Source organism: Lygodium microphyllum, chromosome 5 (genome assembly GCF_053477565.2).
Source record: "Lygodium microphyllum isolate KBCC chromosome 5, Lygodium_microphyllum_v1.1.10, whole genome shotgun sequence".
NCBI classification, from domain to species: domain Eukaryota; kingdom Viridiplantae; phylum Streptophyta; class Polypodiopsida; order Schizaeales; family Lygodiaceae; genus Lygodium; species Lygodium microphyllum.
Window position 1 is genome coordinate 72834710 of NC_141139.1, and position 22433 is coordinate 72857142.

Genomic DNA, 22433 nt, shown 5'->3' on the forward strand with positions numbered 1-22433 from the left:
TACACATAAAAAACTTCAAGCCAAAAACTATGTGGCAAAGTTTAACTCTTAATCATGCATTGTACAATTTTCATGAGTGATCAATTTTTCATTTTAGCTATACCATTTTGTTGTGGTACATATGGAACTATACATTGGTGTTTTATCCCACATTCAACTAGATATGCATTATATTCCTTAGACATATACTCCCCTTAATCAAAATGGAGGATACCCACTTTACATCTTGACAAATTTTTAGCCATGATAAAAAACTACTTAAAGTACAAAAACACTTCAAACTTTGATTTTAAACCATATACCCATGCATGCCGGAGTAGTCATCAATGAAAGCCATGAAGTACATGTAGTTGCCAAAAGATGTTATTTGCATTAGATCACAAATATCATTGTATATAAGCTGTAATTTACAAATGGCTCTCACTAAAATAACTTTTAAAAATAAATTACGCTACATTTTACTCAATATATAGTCTTCACATATGTGTTTTCTAGATGCCTCAAGACTAGGCAATGAAGATACCATATTAGATTTCTACAAACACAGCAAACTAGCAAAATCTAGATGTTAAAAACAGATGTGCCAAAATTGTGCATCTAAAACTTCTTGCAAGTCTACAATAGCATATGCCATGTCTTTCACGCATTTTTCATTGTTATCCTGCTTATATAGCTCATGACATAGTGAACCATGTGCAATAATCATATAACCATATGAGAGATCATGAACTGTACATCTGTCATCACCAAGCTTCATAATCAGAACACTCTTGGTAAGGACAAAAGTTGACATCAAATTCTTCTTGACCTTTGGTATATACAAAGTATCAGTAAGTGTGCCATTAATAGTAGTCAACACAAAATTTCCAACTCCTTTGACAAGCTAAGAAGAGCTATTGTCATATATCAAAGTACTACCCTTAGGGGTAGGCACAACAAAAGTGAACAGAGACTGCATAGAAAAGCAATATGTTTCGTGGCTCCATTATCAAAGTACCATGTGCATAAATCCACAATATACATGCAAGAATCATATAAAGAAGGGTCACGACTACATTGCATACTAAATACTTATTTTTTATCCTACACAACATTTGCAAATTTTGACTTAGAAGGAGAGGCATTTTCAATAACCATACCAGCCTCTTTCTTCTTAGTCTCTTTTACAACCAATTTAGAGCAATCCTTCATGACGTGATGTCTTGCCTTACAATATCTGTAAAACATCTAACTCTCTTTTTTATTCTCATCCTTATTAGTCTTCTTTATTTGAGCACTATTTGTAGATTTTTGCTTACTAGCGGAAAAAGAAGTTGTCCTTTACCTTTCTGACTAGCCATATAGCTTGGCCTATAACACACGTAATGGACATACTTTGTCTGGATTATTCTTATTGTAGCTAAATAGAAACCAACTCATCAAATGACAAAGCATTTGGATTTCATTTCATAATCAAATGAAGAGTACATGCAAAACTCTGATAAGAATCACAAAGACCATTAATAACAATTTGCATAAGTGAACTATTTAGCAAAATCTCATTCCCAGCAATCGATTAATCCTTAAGATCTTTGATCTTTGTCAAAAAATAGTCCATGGAGTCCCCTTCATCCATATGTTCATTTTCTAACTACTTTGCATAGGTAAGTAACACAAGACAAATTTCTTCCTTGGTACAAATGTGCAAGAGTATCCCAAGCATCCCTTGTTGTCTTATATGATCAAATATATGGGATCATGGTATGTTTAATAAATGATGCAATCAAAGAATGAGCCTCTCCATCTTTGCCATCCCGATGACTTTGCTTAGGAGTAGGTGGTAGGCCGGTGCTCTAGGAGTAAACCTAAACATGCATTAGCCTCAACATCACGTGTTTCTGTTGCTTCTATTGTACTTGCAGCTTCTGAAACCCCACCAATACTTCTTTCAATTCCATATATAATGTTCCAAAGCCCCTTTGCAACCAATACATGACGCATAGTCTAAACACATATAGCATAGCTAGTTTCATCCAACTTGTCCTTAACTACCAACATGTAGAATATTTAATTGTTTCTAGCCATGACCATCTTCTATATTTGATGGAAAAATTGCATATATATATATATATATATATATATATATATATATATATATATATATATATATATATATATGCCAAAACCAATCTATGAAATGTAGCATAGTAATAAGAGAATTGTAAGTGCTCTTACATGCACAAATTTCATATGTAAATTGTTTTTACACAAAAGGAAGAAATAGCATATGTAGTACTAGTCGTACTACAAATGAAGGCCAAAATGAACCTGAATAAAAATATGGCAACCAAGCCCTAATGGACTTACTACAATACTTGTTGACCTACAATATGCTTGTCAATTCTCATTCCAATGTGAGAAAATCAAGTAGAGGGCATTGATGACTCTGCCCAAGAGGTTGAAGTTCACTCTGATACCAATTGTTGGATTTAGGGTTGTAAAAACGCAAGTATATAGCTTGCAAAAAAAGAAGCTTGAGAGACTACAACTAACATTGCATTGAGAGGTATCAATAGAGAAGAGTTACAAGACTAAGTATTCCCTAAAAGTAAATAAGCATATATAAAAGGTTGGGAAAAAAAACCTCCTATAGGGATTCAAAAGTGCCTCCACAATTTTGTGTGTTTACACACATCACTACCAAAATATAGTAACAAGAAAGCCACTTGTGGTTGATAGACCGCTTGGGTTTTGTGAGGGTCACACAAAGAATTACCTAGCTTGGAACATGGACTTGAACGATGTGCTTTGTTATTCCAATGTTGGTAGCCCAACTTTAATTTGAATAATATAATACAAATCACACTAATATGGAGCAATTTATGTACTATGCAAGTCTATGTGCAAACTTGTTTTTATGAAACTATTCAAAGCTAACTAATGTTTTTAGGATATTGGATTAATGCATGCTGCTGAGTAGAAACTTTTTCCAAGGGATTTTTGGGCAAGAGTTATGTAAAGTAGTGAGCATTCACTTTTCAAGAAAGAAGCTAGTTTTTTCCAAAAAGTTGGATGATTTCTTAAAACATCATTCTACCTATACCAAGTGCAACACTTTGATAGTGGATAATACAATTGCAAAAGTATATGTCAATCCTAAAGGCACCTATTTGGTTATTCAAGGAATAGATGTACTTGCTAATAAGCAAGGGAAATATACAATTAGCCCTAGTCCTCTAACCCCGTGCAATCCTACGGGGGCAATGAATAAATGAGAAGCAAGTAAGGCAGATGGAGTTGGTAAGATAGGTATTAAACAAAGGAAAGATGTAGACTTATGAGGATTGATATGTAGGCCATATAGTCCTGAGATACATCAAAGGACTTGGTTATAAAGAATAACTAGGCGCTCCGTGCCTAGGCGCGCCACGGCGGGCACGATTTTTGCGGGGGCGGGTGTTGGACGCGTGGCACCCGCCCGTGCGGTCTCTTTTTTTTCTTGTGGGGAAGGTGGGGGCTGCCATGTGGCACCCACCCCCCACCTTTCCTTAACTAATAGTATAGATGAAATATACTAGATTTTCCTTATGTAGAAATTTACAAACTTGTTCACTTTTTGTATCCTAATTTGTATTGGTTGATGTAACACCTTAACTTTTTTTAATACTACTATATTACACTTGATGTACAGCTTGAAGTTGTAGATATCATAATGATAGAAAATGATATATTTTACACTTTATCCACCTTTTGGTATCCTTCTTCATTTAGTCATGTATATCTTGAAGAATTGCAAACTGAAATTGCCAGAACACTATAAAGCCTTGCTATCAAAAGTAGAATTCTTCTTTTTTTTCTTCCATAATTATGTTCTTAAGTAAGTTATGTTACCTGAAATTAACTTGTGCAACCATGAAATTGTGAATATGAAAGTTCTTATGTGTTGATATACTGTCAAATTACCTACTAAAATGCATGCTATTATAAATATTTTCTTCTATCTCTTTATCCAACATACATAGGTTTGCATGACCATGTATGGGCTCCATATGGAATTGAATGGCCTGAAAGAAGTGTGAATACATGAGAATAGGGGGATTGTTTACAAGCAATGGTCAAACATCTTGTGCACTCATTTGTAGTAGTGCATATCAATTACCTACAAGTGTGCCAATAGTGTTGAAAAACACGGATCTAGAGCATGGCAGCTATAGAGGTTGGAACTCAAAGTACAAACTCATGAAGACATAGACTAGACAAGACCAATTGTCACACAAGTGAATTAGGTTCCAAGATTGAGACTTGGACTCATAAAGACATTATTGTGTGTAAGGACAATGACATTGACACTTGATTGAAAGGACAATAGCATTACTTTAAAAGTGAACCAAGTACATGTCTTTATAGCTTTCCAACTTCTCCACTCTCCTCACTGTGCTTATGGGATACAACACCTCATCCTGCAGCATACATCATTTGTCTATTTCTCAACACCCCTCCTCAAATGATGAATCTCTACCCTTGCTGGCTTTTGCCCCCCCTTCATACAAAGATGGACCAGGAGACTTAGCTCTATGGTAGCCTAGTCAAGTTAAGGCTTGAAATTGTACATTTTTGGTAGGGTTTTTACAAAGTCAAATCCAGAAAGATCCACTATGAAAAAAAAAAACATATGAAAGATACAATAAAAATTCTTCAAAACAATCTGTAAGAGTTGTTGATGGTAGCGGAAGTATCTTCTTCTTCTTCTTGTTCATTCATGAACTGGTTCTGGTGATGATCACTTTGCACTTGTTGGGATCTTTTCTTGTGGAAACACTCACTGGCTACATGGCCAGTCTTACCACAATAATGGCATGTCATCCGACTTTTGTTGTCGGTGTTGAATCCTTGACCTCTTCCTTTGGGTCCAGTAGCTTCTCTAGTGTATAAGAGGTTTTCCCTTGAGCTGGTCTCTTTTACATCTTTGCTTTTAAATTTGCTTTCTTCATCAAGGCCAAAAGACAAGCTTTTCAAACTCCCCCAAATGTGCAAGGAGCCTTTTTGAAGGTAACACGAAAGTTTTTGGTGCTCACGCAAGAGCCAAGGGTGGAAACCCTGGCCCTTCCATATAACCCCCTCACCTCTCAACCCAAGAAGAAACTAAACCCCCCCTCTCACTTTTCACTCAAGTCACTCACCTTCCCTCCTATATTTTCTGATGGGATGCCCTGAGCCACTTAACCATGCCCAAGCGTGACGCGCAAGAGCCCCGTGCCGTGTCGCCACCAAGGAGAGCCAAGCCTCGAGTAGGGTACCTCCCATATACACTCCCCCCCTACAAAAAACTCGAAGCCCACTTCGAGTTGGCGGGCTAAGGATTGATAATATTTACACTCTTATTTCCCATATTCCTAGAAAAATTTGAAGGAAGTTGAATATACATATAAGAATGCCCCTACTTAGTTATGCTCTCAAGGGTATGTACATTTTGTACAAACGGGCCAAGGAGTGCATCTTCAATCTCCGTTGAAAAATTCGAGCATCAAATCCCGTGCCTTCTCCAGCACATCCGGTTCCTTGACCCATGTCGCCTCTTTCAGAGGTCTGCCCTTCCACTTAACTAGAAATTTAGGCCACTTGGAGACAAACCTTGATTGGAGGATTGCCTCAGCTTCAAAAGGCAAGTTCGCATGCGAAGCAAGAAGGGGAAGTTGCTGTCCAAACTTTGTATCACCATGAAAGCGCCTCAATAGAGAGACATGAAATGCATCGTGAATGCATACTCCTCTAGGTAACTGGAGCTTATAAGTGACATCGTTGAGTTGCTCCACCACCTTATACGGCCCGTAATATCTGTGATTGAACTTCGGTGTTAGGTTTTTGGGTAGAGCCATATTTTGTGAGCTCACTAGCACCAAGTCGCCTGGGAAGAACTCAAGATGACGCCGTTTCATGTTGAAACGTCTTGCCATGATGACCTTGCTTCCCTTTAGGCTTTCTTGGGCTGCCTTTAGCCTATCCCTCCACCTGTTCAAAAACTCTTCCGCATCTGGGTCTTCCACGCATGGAACTTGTTCCATTGCCAGTGCCAAGTATGTGATTACCTCCTTCCCAGTCGCGAGCTCAAAGGGTGTGAAACCCGTTGCACTATGAAGTGAGGAGTTGTAATGGTACTCCAACACATCTAGGAACAAGGCCCAATCCTTTTGAGATCAGCACGAACATAGGCGCGAATATAATCTTCAAGACCCTGATTCACCTGCTCTGTCTGCCCATCGGTCTGTGGCGGGTGATATGCAGAGGAGAACCTAAGTTGAGTGTCTAACAATTTGAACAACTCCTTCCACATATTGCTCATCAACCAAACATCCCGGTTAGAGACTATGGCGAGAGGCAACCCGTGATATTTGAAGACCCGACTGAAGAAGAGTTGTGCCAGTGTCGCTGCTGTGAGTAGAATGGATGTGGGCACAAAATGGGCTTGCTTCGAAAAGTAATCCACTACCACGAAAATTGCATTGTGCCCATGGGACTTTGGCAACTCCAAAATGAAGTCCATACTGATCACGTCCCATGGGCGCGATGGTACTGGCATAGGTTGTAGTAGACCGGCTGGTTTCAGCCGTTGTGCCTTCACTAGCTGGCAGATTGGGCATGTTCTAACATATTCTATCACCTCCTCCCGCATCTTTGTCCATAACAGATGTTGTTGTAATCTTTCCAGTGTTCTTGTCTGTCCTGTGTGCCCTGCCATCTTACAATCATGCGCTTCTTTAAGCAACGTCTTTTTGAGCTCAATGTCATTTGGAATGTAGAGTCTCTCATGTGTGTATAGCAATCCATCCTTAATCTCATACATTCCTCACGGTGTTTTTCCCTCAAGCACATCTTCCATCAGCTTTTGCATCTCATTATCAACTTGAGTGGACTGCTTTACCGCAGTCAAGAATTCGCTGCGTGTTGAGAAAGTTATAGCTTGTAGCTCGGCCTTGCGGCTTAATGCATCCGCCATCTTGTTGGCCGAGCCCGGTTTGTGCAGGATTTCCACATCAAAGTCAGCCAAGAAATCTTGCCACCTAGCTTGCTTGGGTGACAACTTTAGCTGCGTCTGAAAATATTTCAAAGAGATATTATCAGTATGCACCTTGGTGTGCTTATCCTATACATAGTGCCTCCACTTCCGTAAGCAATGAACCACTGCCAACATTTCCTTTTCATGGGTAGACCATCTTCGCTCAATGGGAGTAAACTTTTTGGACTCATAGTATATAGGGTGACCATCTTGAATCAAGACTCCTCCCAGGGCATAATTTGAAGCATCCATATGAATTTCAAATGGTTTGGTAAAATCTGGCATCTTAAGTAGTGGCGTTGAGCTCATAGCCCTCTTGAGTGTCTCAAAAGCCTCTTGCTCTCTCTCTCCCCATGAGAACTTTGTGTTGCTTCCGGTCAGTGCTGCCAATGGCCGTGATTCCACTATACCCTTTGATAAACTTGCGGCAGAAGACTGTGAAACCCAAGAACTCTCTGACTTGCCGCGGTGTTGTCAGCGGGGTTGCCAATTCTGTACTGCCTCCACCTTTCTGGGATCCACGGCTACTTTTCCCTCCTTTATGATGAAGCCTAGAAACTCCACCTCCTTCACCACGAATTCACACTTTTCCGGTTTGGCAAACAACGTATGTTCTCGAAGTCTTTCCAATACTTTCCTTACATGCTCCTTATGCTCTTCGAGGGTCTTGCTGAAAATCAAGAGGTCATCAATGTATACCACAAGAAATACATCCAAAAAATCACCAAACAAATTATCTACCAATGTGCAAAATGTCGGTAGGGCATTGGTCATTCCAAATCCCAATACTAGCCACTCAAAATTTCCATAACGAGTGCGGAAAGCTGTCTTCTCAATATCTCCATCTACTATGCGTATTTGGTGATACCCGGAGCGTAGATCAATCTTCGTGAAGTATTTTGCTCTAGCCAGCCTATCCAACAAATCATCTACTAGAGGCATCAGATACCTATTGAGAATGTGATCTTGTTGAGTGCACGGTAATCCACACACAGCCTCATCGTCCCATCCTTCTTCCTAATGAACAACACTGGTGCCCCGTAGGGTGAACGACTTCTCCTAATAAACCCTTCTTCCAATAGTTCATTAAGCTGCCTTTTCAACTCCACCAATTCTTCATTCGTCATAGGGTATGGTGGGCGCGCCGGCGGGGTAGCCCCTGGCACCAATTCTATCATGTGATCTACTGAGCGTTTTGGGGGTAACCTTGGAGGTAACTTCTTCTGCATGACATCCTTGAACTCCTCCAAAATTTCCCTAACCCTGTCATCTCCTACTACAGGCTCTTTTTCTTCCTCTTCTAATTGATCCATTGCTCTCATGATGCATAGGTGCACTGAACTTCCTCTCTGCAACTCCTTCTCTACTTGCTTAGCATTGCACCACTGTGGCGTCTTGCCTTTGTCCTTGTTTGTCTCCACTAGTGTAGTCATGACATTCTGCTTGCTCCCACTACTGACATTCTGCTTGCCCCCACTACTCTCCCCCTTAGTTGTTTTAGCCTCCATCTATGCCATCTTCCCTTTTTCTCCACTTGTCGCCTCTACTCGCTTTGGATTAAACTGCGGTTTTGGTCTATAGTAGTTTATCATCACTGTTGACCCATTCATGTCTAATACAATCTGATTTGATCCCTTCCCAAACATAGCCAAAACATACTTGTCATACCATGCCAACCCCAAAATTTCCTCAAAATCATCCATCGGCATAATCACAAAGTCCATCTTGGCTTTCCAATCTCCTAACTGTATCAATACTCCATAGGCTATGCGTACATTTGAATCTTTGCCTTGTCCAAAACTTACAGTGCAAGTCTCCAGATTTGACCACTTCTCTACCCCAACCTTCTTTGCCAACTGCGGTGTCATGAAATTATGAGTTGCCCCCATGTCTATCATCAATCTCTATTTGTGAGCATTCACTATCCCATCCACATATAAATGTTGTACTGTAGGTAACTTAGCTACCAATAAACTCGCTTGAACTTGTAGTACTCCCACTTTGGGGCGCTCTGCCTCTCCTCATGACCCCTTAGACTCGTCCTCTTCTACTTCTGTGATTCTCACTCCCTGATTTGATTCACTCCTATAGTCTTGATCCATTGCACTAGTCGCTGCCACCCGTGTTCTTCCCATTCCTTGCGTCTGTGGACAATCTCTAGCAAAATGTGATCCCCCACATGTAAAACATCCCCTTGGTGCTGCATTCCAGTTTGAGAAGCCTCTTCCTTGATTAAACCCACTCCTTTCATTATTCCACTGTGATGAAGTACCCCCACAACACTGATGGTGATGAAGCTACACTTTTTGCGCCTTGATTCATTTCTCCACCTCGACCCACTGGTGGTGTTCTCCACGAATTGGCTTGAGCTTGATTCGCCATGTTGAATGATGCTCCTCTCCCCCCTCCCGTAGACCTATGTAACTCCATGTCTGCCAACCTCTCTATCATCTCAAAAGCTACCTTGATATCTTTAGGTTCCTGCTTTTCTATCTCTCTGCAAGCCCACTCTTGCAATCCATACAAAAATCCATGTAACTTGGTCACTACGTCCATATCCTGTACTTAAAGCATGTATGCTCTATATTGCACTATGTACTCCCTCATCTTACCCGTTTGTTGCCTCAAAGCACGCCACTCATCTCTCACTTTGAATTTTTCATTCTTGGGGATAAAATAATTTCTGAGTTCTGTATGTAACTCTTCCCAACCCATCACCCGTGTTTTTCCTTGCTCTATTCTATCTTTCTCTTTTGCCAACCACCAATCATATGCTTGATCACTCAAATGTTGAGATGCCACCTCCCCCCGTCTTTTTGTGCGCACTTTTAGAATGTTCATGTATTGTTGCATGAGGTTCAACCATCTCTCAAGAACCAAAGAATCTCTTTCCCCTTTATACTTCTCCGAAGATGTCGGTTTGTATTTTCCATATTCTGAGTCTAAATCTTCAGTTTCGTATCTTGCCTCTTTTTCTTCCCTTTACTCTTCCTTTGTTGCTCTCGGTTCATATTCATCAACAATTGGGTTATTTGCACAAACGCGGCTTGAAAATCCATGTTGCTCACTCCTACTCCACCTGCCATGCTTCCTTCATCATCTTTGTATTCTGTAGGTTCATCCAAGTATGGTGGTTCCCGTTCTTCCTCTTCCTCAAACAGTCTTGATGTCCCTTCCACTTCCTTTCCTTTTTCTCTATCTCAGTCCCAGACCTTCGGCATCTTGCCGCGCTCACGCGTGATGAAATTTGCTTCTCATGAGGTATGCTCTGATACCAAGTGTTAAGATGGAACAAGCTCTCAACTCAACTTCGGGCCAAAAGACAAGCTTTTCAAACTCCCCCAAACATGCAAGGAGCCTTTTTGAAGGTAACACGAAAGTTTTTGGTGCTCACGCAAGAGCCAAGGGTGAAAACCCCGGCCCTTCCCTATAACCCCCTCACCTCTCAACCCAAGAAGAAACTAAACCCCCCCCCCCTCTCACTTTTCACTCAAGTCACTCACCTTCCCTCCTATATTTTCCGATAGGATGCCCCGAGCCACTTAACCATGCCCAAGCGTGACGCGCAACAGCCTTGTGCCGTGTCGCCAAAGGAGAGCCAAGCCTCGAGTAGGGTACCTCCCATACACTGAGTGCTCAATATCTTTGAGTGAGAGACTCAGAACATTACTTAGAGTGGACACAAGGTTCTCATATGGATCCTTGTTTACACTTGCAAGTAGTACGGCTATTGCTTCATCTTCATCAATATTCTTTTTAAGAGTTGCAAGCTGGGTTTTTAAGCTCGTAAACTTATTAATGTGTATGGACATGGAAGCACTATCCTTTATATCCAGCTTATAAAATTGCATGAGCAATTTTACCTTTGAATTCTTTGCTTGAGTACCAAAGATATTGTCAAGCTCTTCCCAAGCCTTTGTAGCATCTTTGATGCCAGAGATATGATGCAGGACATCATCATATAGTCCCCATGCAATGATGCCTAGAGCTTTGTTGTTCATCTTCTTCCATTCTTTGGTTCTTGGTGGAGCTACTGCAAGTATCTCGATTTATGTGTCTTCCTCCTTGTCATCTGTATCTTCTTCCTCATCTTCAAATAGGTCCCACAAATCCTTCCGCATGAGGTGGTACATGGTCTTCTCCTTCCAGGCATGGAAGCCTTCTCTATTGAACTTTGCTATTTGCTCAAGCTCTGCCATGTTGAGCAGCTCCAATTATTTGAGAAAAGACCAGCAAGGGGGATTTGTGAAGTGTCACAAGGAGGTTAGTGTCAACTGACACTAGTTGAGTATCAATAGATACTATTCTTGAGCTTAGTATTGAATCTCGGTGCTTGATCTTCTTCTTGCTTGTTTCTTGAAGTGTTAATCTTGCTGGGAACTGAGTTCAGACTCAGATAAGAGTGGCAGTGTATGCCCTAAGTTTAAGGGAATGAGAAATTGAAGAAAAAATGAGCTTGGACCTTGATGGCTATGGCCTCCTGGATTAGGGTTTTGACCCAGGCCTGGTTTTTTCCAGATATCTAGAGCTAGAGTTGATCATTTTGAAAACTTTTTTTAATGGAAATGTAGCTTACTCCATGCTCTACAAGAGCCCCATGAAAATCATCAGGATCGGCTACAACAGTATATGCGCGCAGATCAGTGAATCGTAAACAGGTGCAGTTATGGCAGTGACATCGAATTTCAACAATGCCAGGCTTGTGAGTGCCCGATGTCAAGCTTAGATGTGATAGGAAGAAGATCCTTGAGTGAACAATCCTCCAAAAGAAAGCGCACTGAAATATTGCCTGGTTTGAGAGATATGAGAGCTCAAAGTGAGGTATGTCGTGTAGGCCACAAACTGGGGCTATGGCAGCAACTGACAATAGTGACAATGCTGAGGTCCAGATAGCCAAATCTCATGGATTGATGTGATACAGGGAAGCTTAGGTGGGGAACACCTCTCCAGAAGGAAGCTCAGAGAGATTTGGTATGTGGAGTGAGATACAGGAGCTTCAAGATGATAGGGTGTTGTTGGCTATGGCTGACATGGAAGCTCAAGAGAAGGTAGAGTTGAGAGATGAAGTCATGGACTAGAACTGAGTTGACTAGAGTTGAAGCGGGATTGAGAGAGAGTAGAGGAGAGCTAAACCATGCTCAACTGAGCTCTGATACCATGTTGAAAAACACGGATCTGGAGCATGGCAGCTATGGAGGTTGGAACTCAAAGTACAAACTCATGAAGACATAGAGTAGACAAGACCAATTGTCACACAAGTGAATTAGGTTCCAAGATTGAGACTTGGACTCATAAAGACATTCTTGTGTGTAAGGACAATGACACTGACACTTGATTGAAATGACAATAGCATTACTTTAAAAGTGAACCAAGTACATGTCTTTATAGCTTTCCAACTTCTCCACTCTCCTCACTGTGCTTATGGGATATAGCACCTCATCCTATAGCATACATCATTTGTCTATTTCTCAACAAATAGTGGGGCATTGCACCACTTATTTGAATGTGCTTGATTAAGCTTCTCCTTGCTAGAAATCTATTGAATGATGAAAGTTTCTACCCTATTGAGACTTTCCTCTATATTCATAGCAAAATTGTCCCCAATAGGCAAGGCATCACTCAATGCATATGGATGCCCTACATACAATGGAGTAATTGTGTAACACTCGTGATTGGAGTTATTTTCTTCTTGTATATCATGAGCAAGGGGTTCAATGTTGTGGCATTCCCAATTCTGTATAATTTGATTGATTCTGCATCTTCTCTAACATTGATCCATACACTAATCAACAAAGCATGATAATGCTTGATATCTTATGGAAATTGTACTGATTGACAAACTTCCATTCCATTAAGTGCATGGAGTAGGACACTTATAATCACACTACTAATTTTCTCTGTCAACATCACCTACCTTAAATTCCTAGAAAACCCAGCACGCACCATTGTTAGAAGACCTTGCCTTCAAGAAAGCAACACAATCCAAAGCATATTTTAGCACACATTCATTTTGTTTTAGCTATTCATGTATCAACTCTCACTCTCCCTTTCCATGTCTTAAGCATGGATAACACTACCACATATTTAGACTAGTCATAGCAAAGTATCTTACCTTGCCTCTAATTGTGTTGCACAATCATTGGACCACACCCAATGACATTTCAACTTGTACCCCTTGATCCTTCAGCCACATATCATGTAAAGGAAACAATGGCAGATCAACAATGTGCCATGTATTTTGTTACTAAAAGTGATAAGTCTTTTTCATATATTTATTGTCACAATATAACTTATGTGTACCAATACTGTGGCTGGTCACAATATTAGTGCATTGACTATGTTTCATTTTACTCTTTCGAGGAGTCATTATTTGCAAACTCAATAATTGAGACAATCCTCAGGTAACCTCACTAAGCAATCTTTAAATTGCTAACTTTGCCACCTATAGATGAAGTGACACACAATGAAGCTTCTAGTAAGGGATATGAGTTTTGGACATCCCAATTTGCACCACTAAGAGATTCTTTCTCTTTAGTTTCTTTTTACCACTCTCATGGACTCCAATTATTGTGTCTTGAAAGGTCTTAACTGATACAAGAATTATAGTTTGCTAATCTCTATGAAGGGAGATGAAACCCTGAAGTGGAAACACGAGTGGGAGCAAGAGCCGTGGTGGAAGGAGCAAGAGCAAGAGAGAGAGACACACACAATAAGGAAACTCCATTAGTGACAATGTGTGACTGACTTTCCCTTTATTCAAATGTCACTAAAAGAATAAAGAATGGATAGCGATGGATGCCCATCGCCTACAGTGTGCAAGTGTGTGAGTACTGTTAGTGTAGTAATACATGGGCAGCTAGGCAAAGGCGCCTTTACCCCCAACAACCTCCCACTTAAAGGTGAATCTGTCTTAGTGAGGAGTGAAAAGAAAAAAGAAAAGACAGTACAACATATACATAGGTACAACAGGATAAGGAAAGATGTCATCTCATCCAATGCCCATCAACCTCCTAAGGCAAAGCACTTTGTAGAGAGGCTTTTTGTGAGCAAGTCTGCATGATTCTAGTCAGTTGAGATATTGACAAGGTCAATAGACCTATCCTCAATGACCTCATGAATGAAGTGATACCTCACCTCAATGTGCTTTGTCTTCACATGGAATACTAGATTCTTGGCTAATTAGATTCCACTCATAGAATCCGAATGTAGTATAGGGATAGCATCTGCAATACTAAGGTCAGTAACTAAACAACCAAACCAAATGGCCTCCTTGCAAGGCTTAATGGCTGCAACATACTTACTTGGTCTTTGTAGTAGAAAGGGCCATGCATTTCTACACCTTGGACATCCATAAAATAAAACCTCCAACAAAAGTGAACACATAGCCAAAAGTGAAATTCCTACTATCTACATGTCCTGCATAGTCAGAGTTGGTGTATCCCACAACTCCTGTATTGTGGTTGCCATAACATATGCATATATTAGTAGTGCCTTTTAAGTACCTAATGATAATCTTCACGGCATCCCAATGCCTCTTGCTAGGTGTAGCTATATAACATGCCACAACACCAATTGCAAATGCAATATCTGGACATGTGGCTATCATGGTATACATAAGACTACCCACTACGGATGCATAGGGAAACTTGGCCATCTCGGTCCTCTACTCATCTATATGCAAACAATCGGCATGTGATACCTTTGCATGAGAAGGTAATGGACAACTAATAGGCTTCACATCTTTCATACAGAAGTGCTCAAGGACTTAATGGATATACTCCCTCTATGACAGATAGAGTAGTCCCTGAGATGTGTCACGCATAATGCGCATACCAAGTATATGAGAGGTCTGTTCTAGATCTTTCATCTCACAACTCTTCTTTGAGCTAAGCCTTAAGAGCATCTAGCTCATAATGAGCTTTTTGTGTTAAAAGCATGTCATCCACTTAGAGTACCAAAATCATTAATGAGCCATTACAAGCTTTCTTTGTGTACAAGCACAGATCCATAGCACTACGACTATAGCCTTGTGACTACATGAATGCATCAAATTTGTGGTACCATTCCCTAGGTACTTACTTCAAGCTATAAAGACTCTTTCTCAATCTGCATACTAGGTGTTCCCTGCCATGCTCTGCAAAGCCCTTAGGCTGCTCCATGTATATCTCATCATGCAAGTTCCCATGTAAGAAAGCCATCTTGACATCCAACTAAGACAAGTCCAAGTCAAGCTGTGCAACCAAAGACAAGACTAAGAGTAGGGCGGTCATCTTAACCACAAGAGAGAAGACCTAATCAAAATGAATATCATGCTCTTGCTTAAAACCCATTGCTACCAATCTAGCCTTGTATGCTAGCCTAGGGTGTTCAAGGATACTTTTCAAATTGTACACCCACTTGCAAGGCAAAGCTCGCTTGCCACTAGGCAAGGAAACCAAATCTCATATACAATTCTTATGCAACGATTCAATCTCATATTGCATAGCCCTCTCCTAGGAGGAGTGATTGTCGCCTCTGCGTATAGCCTCATCATTGGTGAGAAGCTCTCCTATGTAACCAAGACATAATTTATGGAGGGCTCATAATAACGGTCAGGAGGTCGTCTATCTTGAGTAGAACACCTCAATGCAGGCTATGCTGCCTATCCAACATCTTGTCTAACATCCTGGCCCCATGCCTAGACTGATTCTCGGCGAGAGCAAGCCGATACTGAAAGATGACCAAGACATCAGATTTCTACTTAATGGAAGAAGCCCAAACCTTACGTGAATAATCGTTAATAAATGTGACAAAGTACTTCGCATCCCCTAATGACTGACAGGGCAAGGGTCCACATACATCTGAATGCACAAGAGCCAAAGGCTCACCCATGTGTGTAATACAGACTATTTATCAACAACATTATTGTGGACCTCTTCAGAGAGTGATAAAATGATAGTGGATTTTCATAGTGCATCTAAATCAACCCAGTCATCATCATCATCCATGTTCTTGGGTTTAATACCTTTGTTTCTTAGTGGCTTAATATGCAATTTTCTATACCAAATCCTGCCATATTTGAGACTTCCAATAGCCATAGTTGGTGCGATCATCCAACTTGGCAATGTTAAACAAGGCCGTACCTTTGAGATGCAAAAAACAACATGCTGTAATTAGTAGTAATAAATTGGCCAAAACAAGCTAAAAATTAGAGAAACTACTAAAATGACCAGTTGTCCACCAAATGGTACTAAAAGTACATCAAAATAAAAAGATTAAGCTCGATAAATACATCACAGTCTGCATAAAATAGCTTATTGTAATAAATCACAGTAGTGAGAAAAAGAGAACAAACATTGAGCTAATAGTGATCCAAAGTCGAGTATGATTGCCAGGTCGGATCTTGCATAAAGCGGGCATGTAACAAACACTATAGTAGCCAAGAACGATGAGCCTAACACCCAAATGTGTCAGAGCAATCGATATCAGTAGAAGGATACAAGCAGTGGCATAAAGAACTTAGAGAGTAAGCCAAGCTAGGTGTATGCCTAACTAATAGGACCTGACAAATGATGGTGTATGCTCAAAGAGAAGATTGATCAAATCAGCCCAAAAGCATCCAATGCAAACAAGTATCTATCAAGAGCATTGACATGTAAGAGATCCCAATCTCATCAACTCAAGAAGCTCAACTGCATAAACCATAAGCTCTGCAATATTGAGAGATAGCATGAAGCTCCCAGTGGCAGAAAGACCGATGTCGATCAAGCAACCAAGCTCAAAGATATCATGTGAATACATAAGGCATCATGGAGCCAAGACCGTATATCAAGGGAGCATCCAGAGCAAGGGATCTGTCAAGCATCACCTATAATATCTAGTACATCATATAACACTCAATCTCAAATCTCAAACAAATCTCTAACAACCCAAATAAGCATCCAAGAGCTCCAAAGTATGCAAACGAAAGGCCAATTGAAGCTCTAAGTGGCAGTCAAACACATACAATATAAGAAGCATGCATTTCTAACATATGCATCAAATCATGTATCGAAGGGCATAGACCATAGGCATGCATTTCTAACATATGCATCAAATCATGTATCGAAGGGCATAGACCATAGGCATAATCACTATCACAAGGCATGCCACTGTAGACCAATGTCAATCAAATGCCAACCAAGATGGAGCTCGATCAAAGCTTAATAGGAATTCCAGAGCAATAGAAGACATATGCCAACCTCCCTATACATCCATATAGTCATATGAGTCACCAAGGAAGCACCCGTCACCAATAGGTAGAGTATACATTGACCAAATAGGCTTCAATCCTAGTTATTACAATAGTAAATTCACTATCAAAATTGAGCAAATCAATCCTCAAATAAAGCTCAAATCCACCTCAAATCATGGGCATATGATATACCAATGTACTAGCATCAATGGTACACATTGGTAGTGCATATAGAACACCCAAATCATGGCCGAGAGCAATAGGCATATAAAATCCTTGTTAAAAGAGGTTTATCCCTATTGTATATAGCAATGAACACATTGTCAAACCAAGCTATTTTGGTACCGAAATCAGCTCCAAATCCAATCCATAACATAGGCATAGCATTCCCATATATGTAGACATCACCCTAGCATAACCGAGCATCATAAGACCGACAAAGCTGCCCATAGAAGCATCAAATAGAATGTTGCCCTATATTTTCAACCAGCAAACCTCAACCAATACATAGTAAATGAAGTGATTAAATCAATCCAAAATCAACTCCAAGCAATGACATAGCATCCCCGAATATATAAGCATCAACCAAGCATCATCCAACCAATGGCAATGAGTATGGACATCAAAGATAAGTGATGCCCTGTGGATTGTTATAACAATCCAAAACTAAAGCTTAGCACTCAGGGGAAGGATGAATGCCAAACATCAAAACTAAGTGTATAAGTGCTTGTATAGTTGCCTAATGAAGAAGATATGTTGTAGGAGATGAAAAACGTGAGCTATTGCAAAAAAAATGGCATGTTTCACACAACATGATGCTGCACCAACATGGCGAGGGCTATGGGGGGCTACTCCAACTTACTCGAGAAGGCTCAAAGAGTGCCCAAGAAGAATGCAACCGATAGGAAGCTCGAACGGAGTGGCTATGGCTGCCAGCAAAGAGATAATTGTTGTAGGTATTCGAATGGAAGCTGAGAGTGTGCCACCAAGATCGAGCTTGCGAAGATGAAGGCTCTGATACCAATTAAAGGGAGATGAGTCTTGAAGTGGAAGCACGAGTGAGAGTAAGTGCTATGGTGGAAGGAGCAAGAGCTAAAGTGGAAGCACGAGCAAGAGTAAGTGCTATGGTGGATGGAGCAAGAGCAAGAGAGGGAGACACACACAATGTGGAAACTCCAATAGTCACAATGTATGACCAGCCTTCCTTTTATTCAAATGTCACTAAAAGAATAAAGAATGAAGTGATAGTGATGGACGCCCATTGTTTGCAGTGTGCAGGTGCCGATATTGTCTATGTAGTAATACACAGGTGGCTAGACAGAGGCGCCTTTACCCTCAACACTCTATTGAGCATAATGTCAAATTTTCAGTGCCACGTTGAGAACAAATCCCAAAAATGCATTTTCTATCATGAAATCCCAGCCCTTGAGCTTAGAGGCAAAGCAAAGACTCCCAAAGAGATGTGATCCCATTGTAAACAACGTGCCTTGCTGTGCAAATACAACGCTCTATACCCTTGGCACATAGAGAGCATACACATATGGAACTTGTATGATGAAGCCTTTGGTGCATGGAATTAAAAGCATCCCTCGAAAACATCATTTGAAGTGAGCGATGCAACAACAAGTATGCTTGTCTTTCAATTATTGTACAAAGTATACTTTGTATACCTTCAAGCCCTCAAGTCATCCTGAAGATATTTAATCCATGTTTTCTGGAAAATAACAAGTGTTTTCTATTAGATTTTTCCAAGAGAAAGCTATCATTATGATTGAGCTTACTATAAATATACTAAAAATTAGATTAGAAATTGAAAAAGTAAGTATCAAAGTGAGAAAATGTTGAAGATTAAAAAGATGTGACAAGTGCCTTCTAAAATGTGAAAGTTTTTTTCTTAAATGTGAAAGTGCTTTCATAAATAGATAAGTACTTTGGGAAATAAACAAGTGCTTTTTGAAATGAAAAAGTGCTTTCTAATATAAAGAAGTGCTTTGTGAAATAGAGAAAGGATTTCTCAAATAGAAAAAATCTTTCTAAAACATGCAAGCATTTCTAAAATAAACAAATGCTTCCTAAAATAGACAAATGCTTATTGAAATAGACAAGTGCTTTTTGACATAGAGAAGCAACACTGCTTGAAATAGAAAAGAACTTTCTAAAATAGGAAGACCAATAGCCTTTAGTGCAAGGAACCTTTAATGTTTTTTAAATCGGTCAATAATACTTGGGATATTTGTGTGAGAAAAGATCCAATTCAAAAACATATCTCTCATTAGCCACTCATATCTCACCTACCTAGTATAAATCATTTTCAGATGAACGTGTGGAGCCCCCATCTTCCATGGGTAAAACCATTGCATATTACAGTGCTATGTTAATGAATTCAATGTTTATATACTTCTTTTTGGGTATCTTAATATTTGTGTCTCATCTAGCTTTATCATAAAAATGAGCTTTTTATGATTTTCTAGAGTCATATGATAGGCATGCATCATTCCCATTTGTACTTTTCTCAAATTCATCAAGGTATTGGTATACTCAATGTATTGAAATGTCTTTGTATCATCTCAATTTTTCCCCCTCAATGGCATATATTGATGTACTCGTAGTCACTAATAGCTTCGCTTCTACTGATAGGTCTTATCGACGTCTCTCTTTTGCATCAATGTATGGTCTTGGAAGAGCAAAAACATACATCATGTTGGTTAAGATTAGTTACTAAAATTTTGGGGATTGCTTGATAGCCTTTCCCACTAAAATTGAAGCATTGTTAGCTGGGAATAAGGATTTAGTGTAAAAATAATATTGATGTTATGCCATGTCACATTGACATTGGTATAAAAGGAGAGGACATGTAATTTTTCATATCTTTTGATACATTAATATAATTATTGTCATTCTCTCCCATCTTGCTCACATCTTCTATGGCTTCTCTCTCTCTTTCCTATCTTTCTCACTCCAATTCTAGTCTTTCTCTCTCCTCGTCACTCTCTTTCTCTCTCTTCCTGCAGTCTTTCTCTCTTCTACAGTATTCTCTCTCCTCTTTCTCTTTCTCTAGTTCTCTCTCTGACAAGTGGTATCAGAGCATTGGTCTTTGATCCATTTTTCCTTCTATTTTCAGTCCTATTTTCTTCCATCAAAATCAATTTTAGACAAGTATTGTACAAGACAGTGACTAATGGAGTGTTGCAGACCATCTGCAGTTAGTAAGAGACTACATCTGGAGATCTCCAAGGTCAGATATGGCGGAGGATGGCTAAAGTGGTAGGTCGTCATCAAATTCCATGCAAAACTGGAGGTAGCTAGGGTAAAGGAGAGTTAACTGGGCTTTGTTTGGGGTTAAAGTGTGGTTACTTTGAAAAGAGAGGGTTCTCTTTTCCTTTTCTTGGAGCTTCCTGCAAGTTTCTTCAGCTTTCATGGTGGAATTCCTTCAAGATCTTTCTTCTCAGGCATCAAGAGTATCAACCATGGTTCTTTTTGGATTCCCGTTCAGAAGTCACAATGATTACCATTGTTGCTGGAGATTAATGCCACATGGACAATAGACTGCTGGCGCATTTTGTGCTGATTTTCAGCCTAGGAAAACTTGTTGAGGTGTCATCCTTTTTCTCTCTTGAAACCCTACATGAACAATCCATGGGCAGCCATGAAAGCTTCGATCCAAGCTTTCATTTCTTGACAATTTCTTGAGGATTACTCATCAATTCAGCCCGTGGCATCATGTGAGCGAGGATTCTTCAACAAATTGCAAAGATTTCAGCCCATGGAGGACATTGGAGCTCATATTGAATGTTTATTTTGGGGCTTTTCTTCAAGAGGCTTGAATATTTGGTATTCAAGTGTTCAAGCAAGCCCGGGGCATTAATTCTTCATGGATTTGAGCACTTTGGAGCTCATAGGGACTAATTTAGTGGATATTTCAAACTTCATGGTGGATTCATGGTGGATTTTGAAGAATTCTTCCATCAATGGGATTGGTACTAACATTTATCCTTCAAGCTTAATCAAGGTATTTCTCTCTCTTAATCTCTAAAATCTCTCAATAATCCACTTGCTAATGCTTTTCCACTTGTTGATGAGAGATTATTGATCAATTAATTCTCTGAATTGATCAATAGATCAGATATTAGTGTTATTTTCCATTAATCTCAGCCTATTCCATTGAATTTCAATATTGATTCAATCATAATCTCATCATAGATATCATAATTGTAAAAGGGTAAGTACTAAAGCAATCAGTGAGTCATTGAATTGCATTTGTAAGACCCTTTCCTTATCCAAATTTTCTAGATTTCATTCAATTGCATCTCATGAAAGGGGCTGAATGAATATTTTAGCAATGCATTTCATACTGGTTGATTAGAATAGAATGCCATTGCCATATTGATATACCCACCGAGGAAAAAGGTGGATACCGGGGGAGATAGTGAGACAAAAGAGAGGTGACCCTCCCTCACTATCAAAGATCCCGAAAGGGTGCAACCAACCGTCCCGGGGGGAACTTTGCCCACCTCTTGGTGATTTGGAGCTCACGTAGGGAGCTTGTCATGCCATTTTATCCCTCACATAGGTATAGCGAGTGGAGAATTGAAGATTGAAGAGTTTCCAAAGGCTCAAGTATCTTCGGGATCAAAAGAGGGTAAAACAGGGATTTTATAGGGCACTACAGGGCATTTACAAGTTGTTACAAGTACACCCTTCATTACTGAAGTAGAAGTGCAGGTACTACAGGGTACCCATAAGTCCTACTCAGACTTCTACAGGGTTTGGTAATCATTTGGGGTTAGTATTTTACCTTACAGGGTCAAAACAGGGTGTAGACCTAGACAGTTCAGACTCAGAGATTGAGTTGTAGAATTTTATATCCTAAATCTATTATAGCATGCTATAGCTCATCTTGAAGAGGGAATTCTTGGATTTGATTTGAACTAAAAAAATTTAAAATCGGAGTTCCCTAGCAAAAGTTATAGCCATTTTTCTGACAGGGGGTACTGCAGGACTGCACTATTATGGCAGGGTATAAGGGTAACAATAAGGTCCAGGATGATTATGCTTAGCAAATCAAAGATTCCATGTTGGATAATGTACCTCGAGAGAGCCTTGAAGATCCTCAAAAACAAGGGGAAATCAATATACTCAATGATACCTTATGCGTACATGAACGAAGGCATAAAGAACATCATGAGG

The 22433-nt window shown here is 39.9% G+C and overlaps 1 protein-coding gene across 1 annotated transcript; it reads right to left on the reverse strand.

Annotated features, from left to right (window-relative positions):
* Nucleotides 1–5477: 5477 nt before the first annotated feature.
* LOC148035975 (uncharacterized) lies at nucleotides 5478–6041 on the reverse strand. Its single transcript, XM_087678872.1, has one exon. It carries the CDS (start codon nucleotides 6039–6041, stop codon nucleotides 5478–5480), a length of 564 nt encoding a protein of 187 aa, XP_087534998.1.
* Nucleotides 6042–22433: the final 16392 nt, after the last annotated feature.